Genomic DNA, 23246 nt, shown 5'->3' with positions numbered 1-23246 from the left:
AAGTTTCATTTGTTAATGTCCTGCTACAAATAACAAATCAGAATGGAAAAAAACAGGGGGGAAAAAACCCCGCCCGTACCTCTACCTACATTACTAAACTCCAAAAACATAGCCTACTACACATACAATTCATTGTGGTTTCCAGTTGAAATGGACACTAAAGGCCCTTTCACACCGGATGCGTAACGAAAAAGCGAATAGTTCGTGTGCGAATAGTTCGCGTCAAAACCCATCACATGAGCCGCGTAAACACGGTCTCTATCTCTATCTACGTAGCCTACACAGCACAGGACTATACAACAACTAAAACTATCACACAACATACTCACAGTCGTGATAACCGAGTTGGTTGGCAATGCTACGCCACACAATCATTGTCCTTGTAGTATATGATTGGCTGAAGTCTTTTCTGTCGCAGCAAAAGGAAAAAAAAAAATCGACATCGAAACGAAAAAAAAATCGTTTTTTCGCCGCAGCACATTCGCATTCGGTGTGAAAGCACTCCTTACACAAACAGCTGATCAAAAAATAAAACCATCGCGCAAATTATTCGTGCGTAAAAATCGCGTCCAGTCTGAAAGGGCCTTAAAGGAAGTAATAAAAAAAAGTTTTCTTTTCATAAATTATGATTACAGGGGCATGTTAGGCTATTTATTAATAAAGACTTTTTGTGTGGTTCCTTGCACTACACTTACAATGACCTATGATGCTGTGCATGTTTTTTTTAAACATACACATTTTCACACTTGCATCATCACATAATCAGCTCCATTTGGGTTTTCTAGTGTAGTAAACTTGCTTGGTAATAATATTAGTGACATACAATATGAAGGTCAAGTATAGTAACCCATACTCAGAATGTGCCCTCTGCATTTAACCTATCCAAGTTAATGCACACATTAGGAGTAGTGAGTAGTGAACACACAAACACACTGCAAACCATGGACACACACACCCAGAGCTTTGGGCAACCATTTTTGCTGCGGCGCCCAAGGAGCAATTGGGGGTTAGGTGCCTTGCTCAAGAGCACCTCAGTAATTTCCTGCCTATTGAGAATCGAACCCACAACCTCCGGATAACCAGTCTGACTCTCTAACTGCCCCCACTGCAGTGTACCTGGTACAGAACTGCACTTGTGATGCTAAGCACACGGGTGTCCTGTGTTTGGCTTAGGTTTGGGTTGAGGGATGCACCGAAATTTTGTTGCTTTTAATATGAAGCAAACTCAACTTTAAAATTCTGTTCGAAAATTTCATTTTCGATTTTATTACGAAATTCAAACAATAAGTCATTTAGGTGCTTTTTAATGCGCCGTGACAGATCACGGTAGCCGCCTCAGTTCGGCAGCACGGATCAAGCGCATCGAAACCGTTCATCTCATGCCCTCTTTACTACTATACAGCTCAAAATAAACATGAGTGAACACCAGAAGGTACGTTAAAAGATCCAGTATAACTTACCAAAATGAATCCTGTCTCTTAAATCGATCAGTGTTTCAACCGGGAAAATGTGTCAATAAAACAGCTTGCAGGCCGATATACAATGGCAAGCAATTTGAGACTTGGAAATACCACAGTATAGAAGTAATAAAAGCATGAACAGCCATCTCTAGAGATTTGTTAGATAGAAAGTGTTTGATTTTTGACAAAAGACTGAGTTGATAAAAGCTAGATCCAATTACAGATTAAATATGTTTGTCAAGTTTTAAAGATTTATCCTAAAGAACACCTAAGTTCCGCACACACGACAATCTAAAAGCAGATAAGCTTCCCAAATCAACGCTGTTGGCCTGAAATTTGTGGGACCAAAAACGATCACCTCATCGGTAAATAGATCTGGGTATCGTCGGCGTAAAAATGGAAAGACATCCCTTGTCTTCCTAGAATGGAACTCAAAGGTAACATAGCTATACAAAGAAAAGAGGGAAGGCGCCAACATCGAACCTTGAGGAAGACCACAGGCGAGATGAGCAATGGAAGAGGAAAAACTACCTAACTTGACTAAAAACTTTCTGTCAGATAAATATGACTGAAAACATTTGATGACTGTTCCTTTTAACCCCACCCATGACTTCAGAAATCTAGAAATCAGTGTTGAGTGGTCAACACACAGTATCAAAAGCTGCAGATAAATCTAAAAGAACAAGGACCAGAGAGTCACCAGAGTCAGTAGCTAAAAAAAAGGTAATTTAACACTCTCAAGAGGGCGGATTCAGTGCTGTGAGCAGACTTAAAACCAGATTTAAAAAAAAATCAGAAATAAAATTACAGTTGAGAAAAACTGAAGTTGGTCAAAAAATTTTCCCAATACCTTAGAGATGAATGGTAAGACAGAAATAGGACGAAAGTTATTCAAAGCAGAAGGGTCCAGTGAAGGCTTCTTGAGCAAGGAAGTGACAGTAAGCCACTTTAAGAGTAGCAGGAAGGAACAGAACCAAGAGACACAAAGAAAAGACACCAAACCCGGCCCAACAGAGTCAACAATTAATTAAAAAAAATCTTGGATTTATAATATCAAGAGAACAAAAGGAGGGTTTTTGATTAGCGAGGGTGTCAATAAGTATTTGTTGAGAGATAGGATCAAAAACTTCCCTGGATGCAACAAAGGGATAGGACGTTCAATGTGGGAGGAGCTTACTTTGGGTCATAAATTAGAGATTTTGTCATAAAAAAAAATAAAAAAAAACCTCTCAAGAAGCTTTCACATAAAGCATCAGAGGCAACAGACATCGTATTGACCGGAGGATTTATAACAGAATTAATAACCAAAAACAAAATTGTGTGTCTAAAATGATTTTTTTTTATTAAAAAATACGTAGCTTTTGCAGACATAGCAGCGCTTGGCCTTTCTGCATGTTTGTCTTAAAAGTCTGGTATCAGAATTATTCCACAATTTTTTTCAAGTCTCAGTTGAAAATAGTCATTTTTGACCCCCTTCTACAAAATAGTGGATTACACTGTAAATATACATCCATGACATTTAATATTTTGACTTATATCACTATTTATCTTTCTTTCTTTCGATTTTTTTTTAAACCAAAATCAAAAATTTGAGCCGGGGAAGTTTCTGCAATTTGGTTGATTTGACACTGAATGACCCTATATCATTTTTTCAATGAGCCTGTTGGTATTTGGACACATATGCAGGGTTTCTGCAGGTTTCAGTAAGTCAAATTTAAGACCTTTTTAAGACATTTTAAGACAATAAAGATTGAAATTTAAGACCTACACGACGCATTATCCAAGTTAGATAGATAGTTACCTCGGGATCATTAGAGTATCTATCTATTTATCTTTCTATCTATCTAGGATTATCTGATGTGTGTGAGAGAGGGAGAGGTAGATTTTTTTTATTGAAAATTGTACTTTTGCATATTATACTGTAAAAACACAATTATTGTTGATTTTAGTTGATCACAGTTGAAGATAACTAGAGAGGAAATGATGAGATGATTAAAGTGACCAGAATTATCACGGTTATCACAGAATCCTGTTCAAAAAGTACTAATACTACAGAATGAAGTAAACTCAACAAGTTTTATGTCGAAAAACAGCAAATAACAAATTGATTAGCATCAATATGCACTTTTTGTTTATGTAAACACTAAAATACCATTAAAAATGATGGCCAGGGGGCTGTTTCAGAAAGGAGGTTCAACCAACTCTGAGTTAAAACTTGAACTCTGAGTTGACTTACCCTGAGATGGGAAACTCTGAGTTTTCGGTTACAGAACAGCTGAATTGAGTTAGTTCAATCAATCAACTCTGAGTTGACTGACTCTGAGTTAAGCACGTGCACCACAACTATAAAAAGCCATTATCAATGGAGCACAGATATTATGAGTCACCAATCAACAGCGCCAGACAAAAAAAAGGGTCTTCATATTTCTCACCAGTGCGAACATTATTACTGTAATTTTACAGTATTAGAACATTAATTCTGTAATTTAATTAAAGGGATTACTCTTAATTCTTCTGTAATTTAAAGTAAAATCTGATGTAATTGCATTAGACTATAGAACAATTCTGTATATTTAACATACATTTTTAAAAGGTATATTTTTAATGTAACCTTCTCATATTTATTTAATTCTCATAAAGAATTCATGCAATTGTATATTGTTTATTTGAAAGCATTAAAAGTGCTGTTTCTTGTCTCTCCTTGTTTTGTTCAAGTGGTTGAGGTTGATATGGTAATTAGTAATAAGTAAACCAATGCTTTCTAAATATTGTCATTATTACATTATTCTAATTACACTGTTGAAGATGTCATTTGTAGTTAGTAATACAAGTAACTTACCCAACTGTTATAATATCAGAGGTGAAACTGAAAGAACAGTATGTTATTCAACCTAATTTTAATTTTCATGTAGGTGCAATCCTGCAGGTATTAAAAGAACATGGCAGCAGCTGAAAATTAAATATAAAAACATAATTCAATCAAGTAAGGCTTGAGCATATCATGGGTGTAGGCTACCTGACTTTACAAACATTTGACATATTAAATAACTAAATAGCATCCAGTGTAGTGCAGCAGCATTTTTGGCTGAGGGAATTCCTGGACGGACTTCAGAGCCAGTCCCAAAGATCCAAGGGCCTTCATAAAATGGGTTTACATATGTGTTATTTTTTACATAGGCTATTTTTTATATTTTCATATATTTTACTTTGAGTTAGGATTTTTGTTGGTCCCAACAGATTCTGATGGTAATCTGTCTTTTGGAGTCTCCTGTCCCAACAGAAGCCCAGGCAGTTGTAAGTAGCAATCTACACATTCACATTTTTTCACATTTTTATGTGGAGTAGCCTATAGAATCTAAGTTTAAATCTAAGTATAAACGGGTATTCTTATCTCTCCCCGCGCCCCCAGAGTGTGGAAGAACAGCAGGAGGACGGTCCATTAACTTCTGTTGCATAGATGAACAGTTCAGTGATTTCCAGTAAATGCCACAGTTTAATTCTGTAGAATTTGTTTAGAACTACATTAACTCTAATCTACTACTGTATTTTTAGTTGCCAGTTAAGGAGTTATATAGACTTCATCTTATAAAAAAAAATAGAAAAAAACTGCAGTAAAAATAGCAATATTTTATTTATTAATAAAATATTAATTTTATTAATAAAAATATACTGAAAGAATGAATAAGGTGTTTAAACACTACTTCCTCTTTAAAAAAGGGGAGGAGACCAATAGAAACTCTGGGTTTACTGAAGAAAACCTGCTCCCGACCAGGTTAGGTTCACAGAGTAAGTTACCATGGTAACTGACTCTGAGTTTAAGTTACCTCTCTTTCAGAAACGGGCTTGACTTACTCTGCTTTCTCATGTTTAAAGGTCCCGTTGCATGCGATTCCATGTTTCAAACTTTAGTTAGTGTGTAATGTTGCTGTTAGAGCATAAATAATATCTGTAAAATTATAAAGCTCAAAGTTCAATGCCAAGCGAGATATTTTATTTAACAGAAGTTGACTACAAAAAACGGCTCGATTGGACTACACCCCTCTACATCCTGCATTAGTGACATCACCAGAACCGTTTCTTGACTAACCTCCGCCCACAGGAATGCTCCCTCAACTCTACTGGCTACTTGCGCACTTCTTATAACTTAGCCTACTGTGTTTACTCAGCTCTTACGGTGATTTTCTGAAGTAAAACTGACGCTTCATCTTTTGTGTGATGTACAATAAACTTTATTAAACTCATCAGTACATGTTTGATCATCATTCAGACAGCAGACTTGTGGGCTATTAATAAATAATGGATACATAGCCTACAAGCAGATGACAAATACGTTATAATAACCGTAATTAAACTACTAAACTATACCTGTTTCATCTCTATACAGCAATCTGACTCTGTAGGCATTATTGTCCGACTCGAAATGAACGCCGTTACTGAGAGTTTCTGATATTATCATCATTCCGTGAGATGAATTTGTCCTGACAGACTGAGCGCGAGCTCATGAAGCTCCGCCCCCTGTGTCGTCCAGCAGCACCTCATTTGCATTTAAAGGGGACACACTGAAACGGCTCGTTTTTCTGAGCCCCAAAAAATGTCAATTTAAACATGCTGTAAAAAATGATCTGTTGGGTATTTTGAGCTCAAACTTCACATACACACTCTGGGGACATCAGAGACTTATTTTACATCTTGTGAAAAGGGGCATAGAACGGGACCTTTAACATACCTCCCATTCTGAAACAGAAAACTCAGAGTTTCCCTCATTTCAGGGTTAACATACTCAGAGTTTTCACTTAACCTCCTGGGTTGGGCGGTTGGGCGGTTCGCCGGTCCAATTTTCAAAGTTGCAAGGGTGGTTTTTCGTCTCACAGGCGCTCGAGGGGTGCGAGAAGACCACCATTCAACCCGAAAACAGTCATATAACCATTCCAATGACCCCGAAGCTGTTCGGTTAAGATAAAAAAGTTACTTAGTTCACCTTTAAAACATTTCGGTGCGTTCGTAATACACACTGGGAACGCCAGAGCGTACATTGTGCTTTTGAACCTCCACCCACCTGCCCGCTCTTGTGCTCTCAGAGGCAATTTACCTGTTCGTTTTTTTAATAAAAATAACTAAATTCACACACTTTTACGATGTTTTTGGGACTCAAACTGTTAGAGCTAATTCAGAAAAAATACTTTCAAAATGTAAGACTTTATAAAGCCGTGATAAGACTTTTTAATACTTTTTAAGGGTCTTAATTTTCCCAAAATGTATTTATCACCTTTTAATACCTTTTAAGACCCTGCGGATACCCTGATATGGATGGTGTATGATTTAATTATTCCATTGCACCACTCACTTCCTTCAAACTTGCCTGCCCACCCCCAGATCAACATATATTACAAATATTAAATTGGTCAATTTATGATCAGATGTTTTTGCATCTGTATTGGAAAAAAAAGTAAAAAACAAAAAGCAAAAAACACTTAATTCAAGATAAAAGTGGCCTTCCTCAATGCTTTTCTAATTTGTAACAGGACTCTTTTTCTTAAACTCATTTTATTCTGGCATAATCAGGGAACTACACTGTAGGGATGGGACGATTACCGGTTTCACTAAACCACGATAAAAATGTAATGACGGTTAGTATTATCGTTAAAATTTTAATTATCATCAAAACCGTATTTGATTATCGCGATTTTAATAACTCACTGTAAATCCTGTCCATCCAGCAACAGTCTGACACAGGCGCAGTGCGCAATGTTGTTGTTTTTTTATTCGATAAGGAATAGCGGAAGGCAGTGACCGTGCTCGGGAGATTTTTCAGCCTTTTAAGAGGACCAAATCTGAGGTGTGGTCATATTTTGGCTTTTACAAAAGTCCTGAGTGAAACTTAATCGAGAATGGTCACTACAATAGGGGGGAAACACTTCAAATCTGCCGAGTCGTCTTGTGTGACCATCACCTGGGAAAATAATTGGGCACAAAATGTTGTTTTGAGTTGAAATATTTTATCTCACTCACTTGAAATAAACGTAAAGCTTCCGTGAAGAAAAGTTCGCAGCAAGTGGCTTTGAGCCAAAGACGAACGATCAAGTTCAAACAAGACTATCATTGTAGGCTACAAATATTACTTTTTTTTTTTTTTTTTTTTACCACACAATTACGGGGACATATTGAAATGAGATTAATGTTTTAAATCTTACCTGTTTATAAATCCATTTTGTACAGCGTACAAAACAATCGTCCAAAAACGGAGACGCAAGACGGCAAGTTATTTGAATGAAACGAGAGAGCGTGTCCGTTGCGATACATGGATGTGCGCCGTTATAATGCGTTGCTATTGACGACCGTCATTATAAGGAAGGAAATGCCACAGAATACAATCTTGCTTAAAAAAGTGCATCGAGCTGCTGTTTTATTTGTTGTTTGTTGATTTTCAAATATTAAATTGTTTTTAGTGTGAGCATCAGTTCTTTTTGAACACTTTCATCTCGTTTTAACAAAACCGTGATAATATTGATAATCACGATAATTTTGGTCACTATAATCGTGATATGAAATTTTAATACCGTCCCATGCGACCACCTTTTGAAATGCCATTGCGACCCTAATTTTTAATGGGTCGCAAATGTATCACTGATTATTTTTGTATCTATGTTTTAGGCAATATGCTATGATTTACTATGAGCATTTATTAAAACAGAAATGTATATTTTAAGAATACGTTTTATAACGTGCTCTGAGCATTCAACACAAGTTGGCTTCAGCCCCGCGACCGTTAGATAAAACGTACCATTGTATCAGTGCTGCGTACGGAGCCCCCCTAGTCCCACTTTGGCAAAAAAAAAATATTATAACTATCTTGTGGCCTCAAGATAGTAACTCGTGGCCTCAAGATAGTAACTCATGGCCTCAAGATAGTAACTCGTGGCCTCAAGATAGTATCTCGTGGCCTCAAGATACTAACTCGTGGCCTCAAGATAGTATATCTTGTGGCCTCAAGATAGTAACTCATGGCCTCAAGATAGTAACTCGTGGCCACGAGAAAGTGATTTTTTTCAAGGAACGTTCCTTTTAATGTTTCCATTAAATTGATCAATGAAATTCCATAATGTTTAATGTTTCCAAGCAAGTTTGTGAATATTTTGAATAAAAAAGGAAAAGTGAAATAAAAGCAACACATCTGTCATACAGTATTATTGTGGCTGCGGTCAATCGCGTGACGCGTCGCCATGGAAACATTAACATGGAAACGTTCGCCTTGAAAAAACTCACTTTCTCGTGGCCACGAGTTACTATCTTGAGGCCACGAGTTACTATCTTGAGGCCACAAGTTACTATCTTGAGGCCACGAGATATACACTATCTTGAGGCCACGAGTTAGTATCTTGAGGCCACGAGTTAGTATCTTGAGGCCACGAGTTACTATCTTGAGGCCACGAGTTACTATCTTGAGGCCACGAGTTACTATCTTGAGGCCACGAGTTACTATCTTGAGGCCACGAGATACTATCTTGAGGCCACGAGATACTATCTTGAGGCAACGAGTTACTATCTTGAGACCACGAGTTACTATCTTGAGGCCACGAGTTACTATCTTGAGGCCACAAGATAGTTATAATAATTTTTTTTTTGCCAAAGTGGGACTAGGGGGGCTCCGTAGCTGCGCGAGCTCTCTCTCTCACACAAACACGGACGCGCGCACACAGAGAGAGAAGATAACTGTAAAATGAAAATTGACGGGCTATAGTTTAAATTTTGTTCTTGCTTGTTTTGTTTTGTTTTTTCTGTCAAAATGCCAGAAAGCATTTTGTAGCCTATTATACATCCGTGTTTTTAAAATTCGTTAAATGATGGACAGCCCTCGTTAGGCAACACAGCTTTTGTGTATTTATCATCTTTTCAGCATATATACTGACACAGATAATCATTATCATTTTATGAATGAATGACTTGCTCTAACTGTTGCTCTGTCTTCGTCAACAACAAGCGCTTTTGCACCTCCTGCTGGTGAGATTGACTAACAGCAGATGGAGAGTATCTCGGTAATCTACTGCTTTTCCTGCAGTTCCTTTGAATTTACTGTCGAATTTGAACCACTGAATTTGTGGAAGCGAATTTGCAAAGCGAAATAAAATGGACCGAAAATTGCCTGTTGAATATTATAGGTTGTATTTTTAAACAGTTTGAATATTTTGGAAGTGAAATTTGAAAGGTATGGATATATATGGATATCCAATAAATATGGATTATTGAATTTTTAATAATGAAAATGTGTTTGAAATGTTTTTCATTGAAATATTCACAGCTTAAATATTCAACCATGTTGAATTTCAGGCCATAAAAATGCAAGCCCTAAAAATACAATGCATTAAAATGCAAGCATGGTTAATGCAATGCCTTTTTTTTTCAAGTAGTGCAATTCAACAGGCTTTTTGTTTCAAAAACATTTGACATTATTTTACTTTCATATTGTATTGGCTAACATTTATGCAGCTAATGCGTGTCCTGTTTAAAATGTGCAATGTTCGAACGCAAAGACAGCACGTCACGAATAGAAGCCCTTTTCCCTGTGCTATTTAGTATCATATTTGGATATTGGAATAATAAATTAAGTAGCCTTACTTAAGTAGTCTTAATTGTACACAATGTTCCTGTTTTTTTTTTCACTGTTTTCTGGGGGTTTCTTAATTTTAGACAAGTTGACCAGCACACATTATGTTTAATGCAATGCAATATAATGCATGTGTGTCCTATATGTGACATATTTTGCATACAGGTAAAGGTGCCCAATATCAGTCATTTCTAAAGTAAAAAAAAAAAAAAAGAAAAAAAAAGTGTTTTGGAAAATATCTCTTTATTTGATTATCAGTAAATTTGTTTTCTATACAGAGATATCGGTATCGGCCATAACAGCAATATTAATATCGGTTATTATCGGTATCGGCCACAATTTTCACATCGATGCATCACTACTTAAGAGTTCAGGAGTCTGCCCATCTTTGCCAACCATAGCATGTTGAAATCCATTTTGCACTTTATTGTGTACTGTATTTTCTATTACAGTAAATCTATCCCAACCAATGTTAAAGAAAACAAAAACAAGAAGGCATGTGGTTTAAAAGATGGCAAGTAAAATAAAAAGCACATCTGTATGCAATACAGTTTCATTATTGTTCATTATTATCCAGAGCGGCTTACTATAAATAATTTGTGCGACCAAATCATGTTTTGCGCCAGTAACTGAAAAAGTTAGTAGCGCAAGTGCCACCAGTGGAAAAGGTTAGTGTAGTTCCCTGATAATGTTCTGGTGTTCTTAATGTCATGATCATTCACTTTATAATTCATTATTCTTGAGTAATCTGGATTGCAGAGGGTCATCAGCAATCTTATTTGAGACGATTTTATGTCTGAACCTCCAAAAAGAAGCATTCTTTTAAACATTGAATACTTGGAGGAGAATGTAACCATCAACGCATGCTTTTGAAGCCACCGTAGTTCCTATAATGCTCTGTTATTCAAGCTCTTTCATGACGTAGAATCAAAGAAAAGGCAATAAAAGAAGGTCTAGATATTGATTTGTCGGTTACTGATAAAATAGGTGAAGCCTTTAAATATGTTGATCTGTGGTGCTCATTTGGGAGATGCAGGTTCAATTTTGAAATAAAAATAAGAGAGAGAAAGGAAAGAATGGTAGCTGTCAATGCAATCTGTCAATACAGCCTTCTACGCATAGTACTTTAATTAAAAGTCAGGTTACACCCTCATGTTATTCCAGACCCCTAGGAACACAAAAGAAAAAAATCTATAGAACATTCTGGCCATCATTTTCAATATAAAATTCTTCTAAATGTAATTTTGTGTTTCACAGAAAAAAGAAAGCCAAACAGGTCTGGAATTGGAACAATATGACAGCGAGTTAAAAACAAAACAAAAGAACAAAAAAACAAAAACATTTTGTGAACTATTCTTCGACACAGAGAAGATCTGCATTAACTTAACCTAACTGCCAACCAGGATCTGCTATATTTTGTCAGATTTGATAATGTGCTAAAAAATGTGCTAAATCTGTGTAGAAAAGCAAATAATCTGTCACCCAAAGAGCTTGTTTCTCCCTCTTACTCAAGGTGAGCATCTCTGCTGAATACTAACCATCTAGAGCTGGGACACAGAGGCTTCATTCAGATATATAAAGGCTATGGTGTTGAACTGGGACGCCACAGCCATGTTGTTATCCAGAACGAGCATGGAGAAAGGTAAATCTCTTCTGACGGACAATCTCTTTACACATTGCTATTGGATAATATTTTCACTCTATAATGTGAATAACCAAGTAAGAGTAGCAAAATAATTTCCAACTTGCCACTACTCCCTGCTCTGTGGGAAAGGTGGACTTCATTTCAACAGCACTGTGAAAACATTCTCCAGAGCAAGTGAAATAAACGTCTCAAGTATCTCCCCATTTCATTTACAGGGAGGGAAAACTATTTGCTTAGCTGTTAGGCAAACATGAGGACCTTTCCATTCAAATAAATTACAGGTAAAACCTTATGCAACCAATCTGGGAAGTGGGAACAGACATTTTTTTTTAATTGTTACTTAAATGAATCTTACACTTAAGTTACTATAATGAGCAAATGTGAAAAGGCATCTGCCGATAATTGAGATTATTGATATTTTTCCCAATTATTGGCAAAACCGATAATTATATGACCTTTAATTATACGTATATAAAAGTTTTAAAATAAGTCTGTAGCAAATATTTTTTTAAAGAAAACACTGGCAGAGACCTCCAAGTAGATTCACAAAGATGGACTGAACCACACAGCAGATCCCTCTCTGTTTATCTCAAACCCTTTTAACACATACTCAGAGACAGACTCCATTGGGCTCTCAAGGGGTATGCAGGGCAAGAGAAACATCCCATGTGGGAGCATTTAGAAGCACAAAGTCAAACCCAAGAGACAAATTACTGAACCAGCTCCTGGCCTCACATTCCCCGCTGGTATGACTAGTTCATCATCATGACCCTCTGCAATCCAGATTACACAAGAATAATGAATTAGCCTAGCCTATAAAGTGAATGATCATGACATTAAGAACACCAGAACATTATGGCAAAATAAAATAAGTTTAAGAAAAAGATTACTGTCACAAATTAAAAGTCAGGTTACACCCTAATATTATTCCAGACTTCTGAACACAAAAGAAAAAATTCTACAGAACATTCCAGAAATTATTTTCAATAGCCTGGATGCCCGCCGAACTTAGCCCCGCCCACAACATTTGAGGTCGGGAAGTTCGGTCTGGACTTGATCCGTTGTGGAGCAACTATGCTCGAACCAGAGCTGTTCGGACCAATCAAATTGTCAGGGCGGGCTTTATACGATGATGGACAGATTATCAACAATAACGTAATGAACCATCCACTTCACCAAAGAGTGAATTCGTTTACAACAAAGATGACTGCCGCTGGAGAACTGAGATTTGTAGATTCCGCCATCGCGTCTGTTAAAGAAGATATCGACAGCGCATCAAAGCGTGTAAAAAAACAAACAAAAACATTCTGTGAACTATTCCTTAACACCGAGAATATCTGCATTAACTTAACTTATTAACTGCCAACCAGGATCTGCTACCTGCTGGGGAATGTGGCAAATCAGCACCTATTGCCTAAAAGGAAGCGCACAGAGCATACTAATGATGCTGGTATGAGACGGCCTATAATAAAAAGCAGAACTTGCCCTTTAACCAACCTTTTGTTTTTTTTTTATCAGAAGATCACATGACATAGTAAAAGAGAAACAAATCTAAGGGAAACTGATGACATTCATAAACTTGACTAGGTTGGTTTCTTCAAAAAATACCCTGATTCACCTCAGCAAGCAATCACTACCACAGATTTTTTTTCAGGGGAAGAAGCCCAGCTCTAAAACATTAACAAACAAGTTTGACACAAAGACATGATTCATGAATGTGAACTGAAAATACGTTCAAAAACCCACAATGTGTGGGGAAATGTTTCTTGAGCACCAAATCAGCATTTCAGAATGATTTCTAATATGCTTCTATTCTAAATATAAATATTTTTCAAGGATCATGTGACACTGAAGACTGGAGTAATGGCTGCTTAAAATCACCTTTGCCATCACAGGAATAAATTACATTTTAAAATTAAAATAAAAAACAGCCATTTTAAATAGTGATAATATTATTGGTGAGCATGGCTTTTTAAAAACAAATCCAACCCCATACTTTTTAAAGATTGCATATTGTGAGGAATTTGGCAATACCCAGCCCTATACACCTGCAAACGGGGTATTTAAATACAATATTATAGATAAAACATAATATATGCATCAACAAAGAGGGGCGTACAATGAATGATTCAACTTTTCGGCCTATATTTTCCCCCAGTAATCTGATGAAATTCTACACCGACAGGGTCAACATAGTTTCACATCAACATGACATCTGAAACATTATGACTTAGATAGCGAGAATGTTCACTCAATCATCTAGAATTAGGTTTAATCCTATTAAGTTTTAAACTTTATCCTATTCATAAACCGAGTAGAGACACATGACTTCACTGTTAAAATGGGATATTTTGTTGAGGAACATTTAAAAAAAGCGTCTGAGCAGGTGATTACTGACAAAACAATGAATGATTATTCTACAGCCATTCTCAACATCAAATCTGGTCTTTCTTAACCTATTTTTCTCTTAAATACCCACACAACATCAGCAATAGCCTAAGCCTCTAGTACACGTTCAACACAAAAGCAGATGTGTGTTCCTTTTTGATTGAATTAGTGATATCAATATTATTAAAGTGGCCATTTTTGCAATGACTCTCTTTCTAACACTTCAGCTTTTTCCACATTTTTTGCAGTTCAGGGACCATCAGAAACTATATTTGAGAAAGACCTGATGGCAAATGTATTAATAAAAGAAATCCAGATATAAAAGTAATTAAATAGTAAAATGTAAACACCAGAGAGCTCAGAAAGTATGAAATATTTCCTACAAGTAAACATGTGTCCAGATTTTAATGATATAACAAGACTACAGGGAACAAAGTCTCAAAATCTTTCGGACTCTAACCTGCTCAAGACTCGAAACCTGCTCAAGTACCCAATGCTACACAGACAACTGGTTAGGAATCACTGACCTAATTAATGCTGAACACTATTAAATAGCTAAGTAAATTGAGGAAACTTAAGACAGATTCTGTCTGGAACAAAGTACAGAAAAAAAATTAGCAAAGCTTCAAACATGTATTGAACCCAGAGGCTTGACTTGTTTCAAACTAGCCAATTCAAGTGCACTGCAAGCCACCTAAAAAATAAATAAAAACCTGTTGAACAAGCCCCATCAACCTAAGGAGAAACTGTTATTTCAATGTGTGGCACTGCTCAAGAATGTATACGTATTTTTATATTGTTGTTCATTAAATAAGCATTGTAGCTTCCAAGCTAATGTCAAGCAAGATGCTATCAATCAAGGTATTAAAAGGTATACAAAAGTTCAGAAATATGAACAGGTCAGGTACTACAGGGAGTTGATTAAATACGCGCATAAAATACTATAATAATAAATGTAAAGATCAAAAACATTGTGGTAACTGGTCCATGACTTTACAAGTCCCATACTGAAGGGTGATAAGGGAACAGACACTATTGCCAGAGAGGTCACACCCAAACAACCTAGTGACTGGTAAAAACTGTGACCACTCAGAATTTAAAATAAAAACAAACCAAAGTAGCTGACATTAGAGATTTTGCTCAAGTCAGCCTACATGCAGGCTTGCTTTCAAGGTTAATATGCTAGATACAAGGACATCTGCATCTATATTTAATAATAATCAAACTACTGAGAAAGAGAAGCACATCTTTACAGCCATCTTTCATTAATGGTCAAAAAAGCAATATGGTTTACTAAACATCAACTATAATGGGTAGCAAGTCAAAACGATTCAGAGCTGGACTGTTTTGTGTAAACATAAAGGAAACAGTTGAGATGGAAAAAAGAAGGGAAACGTATGTAGTGCATTCTACATTTTTACCATTATATATTATTTAGGTGAATATAGTAGGCTCAGAAGTCCCTGAAAGATTAGTAAGAAGTAAAATTAACACTTTTCATACACAAATGGAAGTGAAACATTCCATGAACACTTTGGTGTCCCAAAAAAAAAAAAAAAAATAATAATAATAATATATATATATATATATATATATATATATATATATATATATATATATATATATATATATATATATATATATATTGTTTAATGTTTTAAACGGTATCCAACAGAAAGACAAAAAAGCCACAATACAAAAATAATATACCTAGGTCTATTTTTTTTTTTTTTTTTTTTACTTATGGGAAATACAAGTTTAGCAATAACTACAAACTAATATTTGGTCCAACTACAAACTAATATTTGGCTAAGCAGAACATAAACGTTGGTGCTTTGAAAATAAACCTCCACATCAATCAAACACGCGCAACATCCGCAAAAACGCCCGTCTCGCGTGATCTGTCATCAGCTTGGGTCCAACTCGCAAAATAATTATAACGGCTGTCTTATTCAACTGACATTTTTCATAAAGACTGAAATATGCACAGATGGACTTCTAGTAACTGACTGTCGAACAGTAACAAAAGCTCGAGCTGGCGTAGAAGATAATTTCTAGCTTTCAAAAACGAGCAAAGGAATGGATAAATAGGACCAACAATATACACATTACCTCTCGGTGACTTTGTCCTCCACAGTCTCTTCTGCTATCTCGTGGAACGCATTAATCGCCAGTTCCGATACACCCTGTAGTTCCTCTGAAGCTGAAGCTGCTGGTGTCATAAACCCCACCCTCTGGACATGCAAAAGAACAGGATATGATGTCATTAACCGTAGACCCCGCCCTCGAGAGGAGGAATGAACAGGATATGATGTAATGAACAGATATGCTGCTAGAGATACCAGCCATAACTTGTGATGTATGTTATGTTTAGAGAGTCAGTGTATAGTAAATGGTATGACTTTAATAGAAAAATACTGTTTTCATAACTTCAACTTTTATACAGAAGTTTGCAATCTTCATGCATGATTTTACCTCAGTGTTGACCTTAAGACTAACAAATGTTAACAAAAACTGTTAAAATATAGCCTAGGTGTGATAATGCTTCGTATATGCTAATTATTTTTTTATCCATTCAAAAGTAGTGAATAACTGTCACAGAAACTACCCTAATATACAAAACTATAGCTATATAACATATCACACACACTGGTTTTAAAAGTCTGCATGAAACGGAGGTTGCAATAGTCTTATCTTCTCTATTGTGATGTGTATCCAAGTAAAACGGCTTCTTGATCAAGAAAAATTAAGGATGGGTGGGACTTTTATTCCCCATCGGGGGTTAATTGGTATGGACCATTGTTGTTTGCTATTGCTGTGATGATCTCATGTGAGTGACAAGTTGTCACGCCCTTGCACCAGTGAACACGTCATCAGAGAAGAGATGTCGTTACAAGAGAGAAGGGAAGTTATTTTGATTTATTAAAGATTATGAGGGGACATGAATTTGAAATAATAATAATTAATAATAATTATAATGCATGGATAAATAATTTATAATAAATACTGCCATATACCAGAAAAAATATTTGTAGTCAATTTTATTTTATAGTGACTTTAAAATAGCCTGTTTTATGCCAAGGATTACCAAATATGAGGGCCCTGTTCCTAAACTATTAAAAACTGATATTATATTTTATAAAGATCTATTTATATTGTGTAAGAAAAAAAAGTTTATTAAAATGAGTTATTAAAATGTTATCTGAAAAATATTAACATTGCAAGTTGATGTTGTAAATTATTTCTAGTCTACCCACTGGTAATAGCAAAGATACCGTACAGTAAATAGGTTATTGATGCCCCCTATTGTTGAACTTGAATGAATGAATAAATGATAATGATACCATATACAGACGAATAACAATATAAAATTTAGACAGTTTAAATACAAGTGAGCCTAACAGATTCTAAACTAAAGACTAGTCTACTGTATGGTTTTGAGTTTCTCCAGAGAGTGAAGTACTTGTCGGGCCTTCTTCACTAGGGAGGTGTTGTGGTTACAGGAGAAGTCCTCAGTGGACAGTGGAAATTTAGTCAGGAAATCAAGGATCCAGTTGCAGAGCGTAGTGTTAAGTACAAGAATGGAGTCATTTCCTGGTACGTGTTTAAAGTATAATGATGCTGAATGAAGAACCGAAGTCAGTGCACAGCATTATGACAAAAGTGTCTTCACATGACCCTCTCATTCATCCACAGCAGAGTGGCTCTGTCTGTATGCCTGGCATCATGGGAGCAAATGTCTGCATTTAGCCAAGACCTCTTGGTTGGTGGGGAACTGTGAGGCTATGACACTCTTCTTACTGAAATAGCATGTGACCGATGCTGACATACTCCTAGGTCCTCATGGCAGGTTTCAGCATGTTTGTATTGTATCCTGGATGTTCTGGCTGTGGTAAGCAAATTTCCTCATTTCTGGTATGCAAGGAAATGGAAGACTGGTCATATATTCTATCCCCCGGTTTCACAGACCAGGCTGCTTCAGAGTTTACAAGCTCGTGTGCTCGCGAGTGTACAGCCTTCTTCTTTTTCTTTTTCCTTTTTTTTAGTCTATGGGTTACAGTCGAGACCCTCTTGAGAGAGAATTAACGCAACAGAAGGTTCTTCGCCCCTCCTTCTCTTCTACTTGTACTTGTACTCTTGTTTGGCAGCGATACTTCACAAAATCTTTCCAATGAAGATCAATGGGAGGACACAGACATTCACCGACGATTTTTAGCGGTAAGTTGTTCTACATTTGTAAACAACGCAATCTAAACGGTTATATTACAGTCAGCAAAAAGGCAAAAAATAACAAACATTTGCGCTTCTCTCGACGACCTCTATCCACTCGTTGCTATCAGTTTTTAAACAGATCTTCACCGCGGTCATGTGACACGTTCAGCACTTTCTTTAATAACAAGTCACATATATAGGCTAAACTTCTTGTTTATATAACTTACGTATGCAAGTAATTACTCAGCGACCACTGTAAAGCGTTTAGGTAATGTATCTTAGTTACTTTCACGTGCCCATTTTAAATGCCAATAATAGTAACTTAGATATATAACGGACTGGGCGTTTACAGTTAAGAATGATCACGCGGTGGTGGGCAACATAAACGTGGACCTTTAGGTCTTCTGTATTTACTTTATAGTTTACTTTAAGACTAATACGATGAATTTACTTACTAAACGTCGCCTAACATGTCTAGTTTAGGCTATTTTAGATTTTTTTAGGTTTAATGTGAGGTGTTAAAGATGGAAGAGATTTCATTTTCAAAAAGTTAATAAAAAAAAAAATCTTTGTTAGATATTAAACCATAACCAAACATTACAATTTCAACAATTTCTTCTACAAAGCTAGAAAAGAGTGTGAGTGAGAAGATACATGGCCTACATCGGAAACTGTAGGCTATTGTTTTGTTGTCGGTAAACAGAAACAAAAAAAGAAAGAACAGGAAATAACATCTGTTCCCTTATCAGTTGGTAAGCATATAATTGGTTATACTGTGTATATTCATATACATACAGTATACATTATGCCAGTAGTGTCAACAAGTAACTTATTTTGGGTGAGAGTCACTTCGAGTCATTCAATCAATTCCGTGGCTCTATTTTTAATGGTGGAATAGACAATTTGAACATTATTGTGTCAAAATGTATGTTTCTCTTTTGTGTATTATACTGTTTATATAAAAGCCATTTTTTTTACATTATATGGTCTAAAATCTCCAATGTTGCTTACTAAATACCTATTTTCTAGTCAAATATTTGCTCAACACTTACCTAATGTATTACCTAACCCCATAATAAAAATTCCTTTCATTGCAATATTCTTGTTCTGCTGTGTCTGCTATTCTAGCAAGTATTGTTAACCTGACTTCATTAGTAGCCCTTGTGTATTTCATGCTTGTCTTCACAGGGATTAACCCATGAGACTCTCAAAGCCCAAGCATGAACCAGGGGAGCGGTGCTTGCTTGTGGACCCCAGTGCCGCAGCACTGCCCTGCACCATCTGATCGTTACAAGCATGCTTCTTGTGCCCACAGAGGACATGTTTACTTACTAGGTGGTAGAGAAAAATGCTCACTGAGAGATTTCTGGAAATATAATGTGGGTATGTTATTGTTATTTATCTGTGTCTGTCTGCTGCTTTGGACACTTGCACTTGTTATTGCACAGTCAATGGTTAGTTCCTGCAGCATTGACTGATTATAATTCAGGGGAAATGTCTATATTTTTAGTCTGTAATGAGTGGACCGAGCTTCCTTGTAATAGTGAAGAAGCACCTGAAGAACTGGAGGAGCACACCATGGTAGCACATCAGGTAATTATAAATTAATTTATTAATAATAACAAACTCACAGTTGGGGATTGGGTGTTCACCAGTTATGAGGAACAATGTGGCATTGTAAAATGTACATTTTCATATATTTACATAGATTTCATTTTTCATATTTCTTATAATCATATAATTATTTACTTTTTCTTCTAAGGAATTTCTCTATGTCTTCGGAGGAATGCAAGATTCATCGTATACTAACTCAAAAATTCCTTTTTGGGTGTTTGATACAGGTATTTTTTTATTGCATATTCAGTGGGGTCCACTAGAAAATTCATAAATTTTACTACAATTTGTACTACAATTTTATGACAAATTTAATTGGTCAAAATTAATCTGAATTTCAGATTTTTTTTATTTGTTTTGTCGCCTTTTGCTTTACTGACAGCAACACTTGAATTGCATAAATGAAGATTTTGTTTTACCACAGCAATATGTCACTTAGTTGTTCACCTCTTCAGTTTTATATTATCTGCAGTTAAAGAGTGTTGGATTAACTGGAAAACAGGGAGTGAAACTTTACAGGTAAACATCTTTGATTTTACAAGACTTACAGCTGAAACACTTGATGGTCCTTTTATTATAGTAAACTGTTTTTGCAGGGAGTGACACCAGCAAACAGAAAAGGGCACAGTGCTGTCATCTTTGGGTCATTTATGTATGTCTACGGTGGATACATTGATATAAGAGGATCAACAAAAGAATTCTGGAAATTTGATTTTGGTGAGTGTTATTACATATTTATGCTTTTTGGTAAGACTGAATATTTACTGTTATCCACCTCAGGGATGATTTTTGTAATTTGCATGTAGCTGAATGACCTTTCCAAACTAATTATATTTACTACATGTTAGATTCCAGGATGTGGTCACTACTAAGCAGTGCACAAGGTGGGCCTGGTCCCAGACATGGTCACACAGCTATGACACACCAGGACTGTATGTACCTCTTCGGTGGCTTGCAGGGTCTTAGAGAACAGAAGGACCTGTGGAGCTGGAATTTTTCCAGTCAAACCTGGAGCCGCATCAATTTCCAGTGAGTTTCTTTATTAACATCCATCGTTCCTTCATTCTTCAATTCTGCCTGTAATATCCATTTAAATTCCCTGGCTTCATGATCACAATGACTTTATTCTCAGTAAAATTGTCATACAACTTCTAAACATTCTTTCATCGTGTGAGCCGTCACATGTAAACTGATCCATTCAATTAAATTGAATCGAAAAAAGCTCAGTGTGGTAAACAATAGCATTCCTCTAAACAAAACTGACATACTTGTATAGTAAGATAAGCAGTCAGTATCAACAAAAAAGTAGAACAAAACATTTGTATGTAACGAACATTTCCAGGATACACTCCATAGTGAAAAAAACATCTAAACATTTTAACCTGTACGACTCACGACATATTTTGGATAGAGTTGAGATGTCCCATAAAACAGTTTTGCAATTGGATCTACAGTTTAGAGAATGTTAGTTCTGTTTCAAAAAATGAGCCAAAGCGACTGAGGAAAAACTAATCAGAAGCATCTAAACACATATTTCTTACTCTGCAGTTCTGGTCCCTCCAGGCTGGTTGGTCACTCTGCTGTATTGTTCAAAGACAGCATGCTCATCTTTGGTGGATGGGAAACCCAGAGTTCCCCTCAGAACAGCTTGTGGAGGTTCAACCTGAAGACAGAGACCTGGAAGAAGCTTGCATTGTTCCCTGGATCTGCCTCTCTGTGCCGGATCCATCACTGCAGCATTGGCCTTGGCCAGAGTTTCCAGCCAACAGCACCAAGCAACATCTTTTTCAGGGAAATACCCTACTCTCACAACATCAATAACAAGCTGAGACCTTTTAAGAACAAGTGCCAACCATCCCACAGCACAATGCAAGAGCCCTGTATTGAGCTCCAGACTTTCTACATGGACAATAAGAAGTGTTTACCAGATTTGAGTACTGCACTGAAAGACACTAAGCTAAAAGGAAGCTGTCTCACCTTTGAGAATCAGGAGGCTGTTCGCAAGAAGGGAAATAGTGGTGACCTGACAGAGGAAAACGAGGACGCCATGTTTCTCCATATGCCTGACTTGCTGTTAGTCCTGGGTGGTAAACCCCTACAAGGACAGCATATGATTTCAGTGTGGCATATGACAGTGGCATAAATCTGATGTTTTCAGTGCATTCTACTTTCTCTGTGAGAAAAGGAAAGGCATTAGCAACAATACCCATATCCTTGCAGGAGAACGTTTGCATTAAAATGGAATTCAGTCATGTACAAACTCTTTACAGCGTCTGTAATTATTACCTTGAAGGTGAAGTTTGTCATTTTGTATGGCACAATACTTTCTCCTACCAATTTAATGTGTATAGACAATAATCAACAACTATAAGTTCGATATTTCTAGCTTGATTTCCCTGAAAAATGTAAATACTTGCGCTCTGAGGTGCTGAGGTACAGTTTCATTGACACAGACGGCGATATTTCTCGACTGTGATTCACATTTACTCTGAAAAACCACCAATTTGGGCTTTTAACTTCTACAGAATGTGTCATTTCTGTAAAAGCCACACTTCATTGGTTAGCCTTATTTACCAATATTTTACTGTGTATCAAAGTTTTACGTGAAAGAATCTTAACTAAATGTGAAATACCGGTCAAAACTGCTGATTTGTATTTTATTATATGATAGTATTCAATCCAAACATTGTCATTACATTACATTGAACAAAACATTTTGTAATGTTCTCTGTGTGTTTTGTAAGATCCACGGATATTGCTGGCAGAAGAGTAGCATCATGCAACCATTTATTTTCTTGCCTTCACATTGTTTCAAGATGGCTGCACTTAAATGTTTTAATAAGTAATGCATTACACGAGTAATGTGGAATCCATTCTCAACAATTCAAATTTGTTACAGCAATAGTTATGTTATCATTGTTATTTCTTTTTTTCAGATTTAAAAAATAATCTAGCGATGTTTAAGAACAGATATTCCTAGAAAACTAAATCTGTAGCATGTTTGTTTTAAATAAACTATGCTAGCTAAAAAAAATTAAAATAGTTATATATTTAAAAAATATATAAATTATGCATATACAGTATAGTCAAACCAAAATTTCTCACTTCATTTCTCACAATATCACAGTTTATTCGCTATAGTTTCGAAAATGGTAATAAAATATGACAAGAACGTAGAGTTATCAAATCAGTTGATATTCCACTGGTTTTGGCCATCCTTCTGTTAGACTGTCTCACAAATGAATTAGGTTGAATAGCTGTCAGCTGTTAAATTTAAGAACACAATTAGATAATACCAATCTAGGTCAACAAAATACCCAGCACT

The 23246-nt window shown here is 36.1% G+C and overlaps 2 protein-coding genes across 3 annotated transcripts in view; one reads left to right on the top strand and one right to left on the bottom strand.

Moving 5' to 3' along the window:
- The window catches only part of ralba (v-ral simian leukemia viral oncogene homolog Ba (ras related)), a 28435-nt gene extending 9974 nt beyond the window's left edge, over positions 1-18461 (bottom strand). Inside the window, exons 1-2 of one of the 2 annotated variants that reach the window (XM_081368169.1) lie at positions 17559-18461; positions 16208-16329 (exon numbers count right to left, since the gene is read on the bottom strand). The gene's annotated coding sequence lies outside the window, so the exon portion shown is untranslated. Of the gene's footprint in view, positions 1-16207; positions 17021-17558 lie in introns of those variants that run through there. The other variant, XM_081368168.1, reaches the window with a different exon arrangement.
- On the top strand, positions 18164-22638 carry klhdc3l (kelch domain containing 3-like). The gene is made up of 8 exons (XM_081368167.1): positions 18164-18313; positions 19496-19690; positions 19818-19900; positions 20070-20148; positions 20394-20440; positions 20518-20638; positions 20770-20950; positions 21470-22638. Exons 2-8 carry the CDS (start codon positions 19528-19530, stop codon positions 22062-22064), a joined length of 1269 nt encoding a protein of 422 aa, XP_081224293.1. The 5' UTR covers positions 18164-18313; positions 19496-19527; the 3' UTR covers positions 22065-22638.
- Positions 22639-23246: the final 608 nt, after the last annotated feature.

This window comes from Scardinius erythrophthalmus (genome assembly GCF_964197995.2).
Source record: "Scardinius erythrophthalmus genome assembly, chromosome: 6".
Taxonomy (NCBI): domain Eukaryota; kingdom Metazoa; phylum Chordata; class Actinopteri; order Cypriniformes; family Leuciscidae; genus Scardinius; species Scardinius erythrophthalmus.
This window is presented reverse-complemented; position numbering and strand designations above follow the sequence as displayed.